Source organism: Haliotis rubra, unplaced genomic scaffold (assembly GCF_003918875.1).
Source record: "Haliotis rubra isolate DU_JTF1 unplaced genomic scaffold, ASM391887v1 Scf857, whole genome shotgun sequence".
Taxonomy (NCBI): domain Eukaryota; kingdom Metazoa; phylum Mollusca; class Gastropoda; order Lepetellida; family Haliotidae; genus Haliotis; species Haliotis rubra.
The window spans coordinates 207,682-212,601 of record NW_025767587.1 but is presented as its reverse complement, the minus strand read 5'-3'; the positions used below and the strand labels follow the sequence as shown (position 1 = coordinate 212,601).

The following is a 4,920-nucleotide window of genomic DNA, read 5'->3' as shown; positions in this document are numbered from 1 at the left end:
TTTGTTTCTATTAAAATTGTCTTAAAGTTGCTATTAAAATCTTCAGAGACTAAGCGTTAGTCTATCTTAACAGGTGTTTGCGAATAACTAAACGTGGCATGTTCTTTTACACCAAATAACCTGTTCTTAAATACTATACTCGTGCCAATAATGGTTGTTCCCCCCCTCCCCCCTACCCCCCTTCTCCAATAAAAAAATTTGAAGGGGGTGACAACCATTATCGGCATGAGTATATATTTTCCAAATAATATTTTAACTACTTTCTGTGTGAATATGAACCTGTAATCTAAAGCAGATACACCCTGGACTAAAGATAGCGTCTGACCAGCTGTTGTGTATTGTGAGATTATCTTGTTTTTGCTATGAAGTGAGACAAGCATGTGGCTGTTGATATTATTCACCCTGTCCATTGTGGCATATGTGAGTTAATTATTTCTCATTATAGTCATAAAAATGTTACATTTTTTACATATGTCTTGAAATCTACCGGCGTTCTTTGAGTTAATGAAACACTTTATCTGATTTTCATAAATCATAGGTACCATATTATTTGATGAATATGAACGTAATATACAAACCGGTGGTTGTGGAGGTTTGTGGTGGTGTGTGGGCTTCTTCATAGAACCCATGCCACAAATCAGTTGAAGTTAACGCTGGTCACGGGGGAGTTCTTGAATGGCTGACCGCGTTTTGCAGCTTGACTCCTGAGAGTTTCTAGGACTTCTGTCCTGCTCCACAACGAAGCGCAATTAACATATGCGGTAGGCAAGTTCAAAATTGCCTCTATTGTCCCTGCAGTGAATGGGTACCCGGTGGGATAAGTCATGTGACTGTTAACCTTCTAGCATCGCACAGGCTGCTTGGGTTAACCGGGGTAATAATGTCTTAGCTATTCGAGCATGCATACAGGCACTTTATAAATGTTCAATTTATTATATTGTTTCATTATCGGTTGTATTTATTACGATGCTCCTGTCGGAGACTATACTTATCCACAAATGTCAATTGAGAAAAGGGGTGGGGGAGGCGATAGGGGCGGGGTATGATAAGGGGAGGGAGAGGGATTAATGACCCTGCAAGGTTTCCATCTGACAAAGTCAACTAAACTTATTTTTCAGTGTTTTGTAATGTATCTGTAATACGAAAAACGCCCACCTATGTCACTAATCCTATCGCTATGAAGGCGAGTTGAAATTAGATTTCTCTCAGCCGTTGAAACACTCATGAAATGTTAACATCCAAAACCCTGAACTTTTCAACACTCATTTGTCGCGTCTTATCTGAACATTCCAGAATAATGTTTCTGTTAAATTTAAACATATGGCACGGTACTAAAACATGTCTGTCATTTTTCATGTGTTTAGCATTCCAAAGAATTAAGCATTTTCAGAGGTTTTCTTTAGCTTTTGTTTTGTGTTTCCTTTAGCCTTCGGGGCAGTGAGATTGCCAGGTGTTTAAAGCGTTTGTTCGTTACTCCAAAGACCCGGGTTTGATTCACCACATGAACACAATGTGTGAAGCCCATTTCTGCCCCCGCCGTGATATTGCTGGAATATTGCTAAAAGCGGCGTAAAACCATATTGACTCACTCCTTGTCTCTCTTTTGTCCAATTTTGAACCTTTGAACTGGTCCCTAAGGAGACGCAGGTTTCCGTGCAAAAAGATCACAAATATACAGCGTCTAGACCAAGATGAGATACCGGACCCGTGAAGATCCGGGGTAGAATAGGTCTTCAGCAACCCATGTGCTTGCCATAAAAGGCGACTATGCTTGTCGTAAGAAGCGACTAACGGGATCGGGTGGTCAGTTTCGCTGACTTGATTGACACATGCCATCGGTTCCCAATTGCGCAGATCGATGCTCATGCTGTTGATCACTGGATTGTCTTGTCCAGACTCGATTATTTACAGACCGCCGCCACATAGCTGGGATATTGCTGAGTGCGGTGTAAAACTAAACTCACTCACTCACTCTTGTTTTACTATATCCTTGGTAGGTCGCACCAATCCCGGGCGGTCAGGTAGCCTAGCGGTAGTGGGTAATCGATCAACCGTCTTCCGGGTTCGATTCCCCACTTGGGTAGAATATGTAAATCCTATTTCTGGTATCCCCCGCCGTGATGTTCTGGAACAGTGCTGAAAAGGCGGCGTAATCCTCACTCGCTCGCTTGTCGCGATCGGAGATCACTCTGGTTTGCGTATACGTTAGCACCCTCCTCAAGGGTGATATGGATTTCAACGCTCGAGCCGTCAGGCGAGAGCGTTGAATCCATATCACCAGCAGAGGGGGGGTGCTAACCTACTTATACCACGAGGGCGCCGAATGGACTCGTACATTGCTTGTTGCACGTGTGTTTCCTGCACCGCCAAGGTTGTTATCCACATATCAACCTCTGCACGTGTAGATAGAAGGTTGATACACAGAAAATCAACCTGCCGGAACAATGGACATAACATACCCTAGTGGTATAACTTTCATTATTAACCTAGCCTGTGTCGATACAGTTGAGTTGAGTTGGGTTTTACGTCACATCGGTATCATTCCAGCCATATCGTGACGAGATCAAGTCTGCATTCATACACATTTTAAGTGCGAATACAACTGAAATATAGGTACAAAAGCGTTTAACTCACTCAGTCTGTTTTCTATGTGTATTTCAGGCCCAGTTTGGGTTAGGAGTCTTCGACTTTGGAACCGGTAAAATCAGCGGGTACACTTTCGAATATCATCGTTCAGCGGTGAGTATCAGTGAACATTTCCATAAATACTGTAAAGAAACTCGTTCCCCACAGACATAATTTTGACATACGTCATACTTTCATGGTATTACGAATGCTACCGCCCTATCGGTGGTTCTCTTTAAAGCTGGCAGGGGTGAATGTAAAACAGGAACCCAATTTTGCAGGAACTGGATCGGATGAAATGAATGTTATCTATTTTATTTTGTGTATTGTGTCTCGAATGTTCAATCCGTATAATATTTGTGTCAATATGATAACGAATTTCACAATTTGTCTAGAATGATCTGAGGTGTAGCATGATTATCAGTAATTATGACGTTGTTGTTTCATATAGATTGGTCAGGTCGTTAATCAACCGATTTGGTAGAATTTGATTCCAAAATTAAAATGGCAACAAATCCCTTAGTTATTACTGTAGATGTAACTACCGAATAGATTTGATTCCATATTGATTCTAAGAGGAATTTCCTTACAACAACAAAAGATAAAGAGCACTTTGCAGTATCGGTTTTTAAAATATAATGCTACGTTGCTTGAGTGTACCCTTGGCTTCAAATGTTTAATTAAGCGCCAGAGGTGCATGTATGTATAAGACACAGTATTGAGATATTGTGAGATATAATGCGAGATATTATGAGATATTCTGAATTTGACCTAGGACCTCGTACTGGTGAGGAACGCCACAGCCTGTTTCATCGTTGAAACTGATGAAGACCTGACGGAGAAGATGAAGAACAGAGGAAGTAGGGAGGGATTGGAGGTAAACTGTCTTTGAGTGAGTAAGTGAGTGAGTGAGTGACCGATGAACGAGCGGCTGAGTGAGTGAGCTGATGATTGGTTGGGTGGTTGAGTGAGTGAGTTGGGGAACGATTGAGTGAGGTTTTGGTTGCATTAGTGGATTTGCGGATGGGAAGTCGTGTCATTTGACGCAATTGTCCGTTTTCATCAAACAAATATTGGAGCCCAAGGTGGCTCGTAATGGTCAACTCAGCTGACCATATCGCCTCAACCCACCTTATTACAGTGCAATGTGGGGCGGTGGTAAAAGCGTTCGCTCGTCACGCCGAAGCCCCGGGTTCGGTTCCCCACAGGGGTACAATGTTGGAATCCCTTGTCTGTGCCCCCAGCTGTGGTATTGCTGCTGTTGCTGAAAGCGGCAGAGGACCACAGTCACTCTCTCATAATGCACTGTGAAACCGTTATCCCCGTGTTCCTTGAGACGTCACGTGCACGCCAGTCGGGTTGTCATTGTCATATTGCCCATGACACTATTCTTAACTACACCAAACCTGACTAAAATGTCTTCTTTTCGACATTCAACCAACATCAAACAAAAGCGTTCTGTGTTTTTAGCGGTAGTTTACAATTCAAACACTGTGAAGCTAACCGAATATCCTCTTGGTTATTACTTGGTACAATTTCTCTGCTAACGTTCTGCGTTGTTCTCTCAGAACGAGGGGTAGTCTAGTGGTTAAAGCGTTCGCTCTTTACGGCGAAGACCAGGGTTCGATTCCCCACATGGGTACAATGCGTGAAGCCCCGCCGTGATATTGCTGGAATATTGCTAAAAACGGCGTAAAACTAAACTCACTCACTCCTTCTTTCAGAACGTTCTGTATGGTCAGATACAGGCTGAGCTGGGCGAGACTGTGGCGAGTTTAACCGACCTCCGCAGTGACTACCACGACATCAGAGCGGTAGCTGAATGTTTTAACCATGATGTTTTCAAGATACAGTACAGTTCATCGTGAATCTTTACCTTAGTGCATTAATAATTAAACAATGGCTTTTCAGTACAAAATTAATAGTCTTTGGTGTCTTTTAACTGTGCGACTCGACGTGGGCATTGCATTTAAAGGGTGTCAGTCGAAAATTACTTTATCATGCAACTTGTATGAACACTGGCGGGTGCTAAAGGCAGGGCACAACTTCAGGGGTGGAAATAACCCATTGCCCGATGTCCGAGTCCAGTGTTTTTTCTGTCGGGCAAGCAAATTTGAATATCACACTGTACCGGTGTCCAGTTGACTCTCCAATGTTAATTATGTTGTTTATTTAAAAAATCAAGAAGAAAACGGTCGGTATAGTGGAAAAATTATCAGGGCAAGTGACTTTACATTTGCCACTGTACCGGAGTACACTATCAATTTTATAGTTATTTCCACCCCTGAACTTTCC

At 42.6% G+C, this 4,920-nt stretch overlaps 1 protein-coding gene across 1 annotated transcript; it reads left to right on the top strand.

The window, feature by feature from the left end:
• The first annotated feature begins 300 nt into the window (after positions 1-300).
• LOC124262818 lies at positions 301-4,543 on the top strand. The gene is made up of 4 exons (XM_046697385.1): positions 301-420; positions 2,662-2,739; positions 3,401-3,502; positions 4,350-4,543. The coding sequence occupies exons 1-4, from the start codon at positions 379-381 to the stop codon at positions 4,491-4,493; spliced, it is 366 nt and encodes a 121-aa protein (XP_046553341.1). The 5' UTR covers positions 301-378; the 3' UTR covers positions 4,494-4,543.
• The last annotated feature ends 377 nt before the right edge of the window (positions 4,544-4,920 follow it).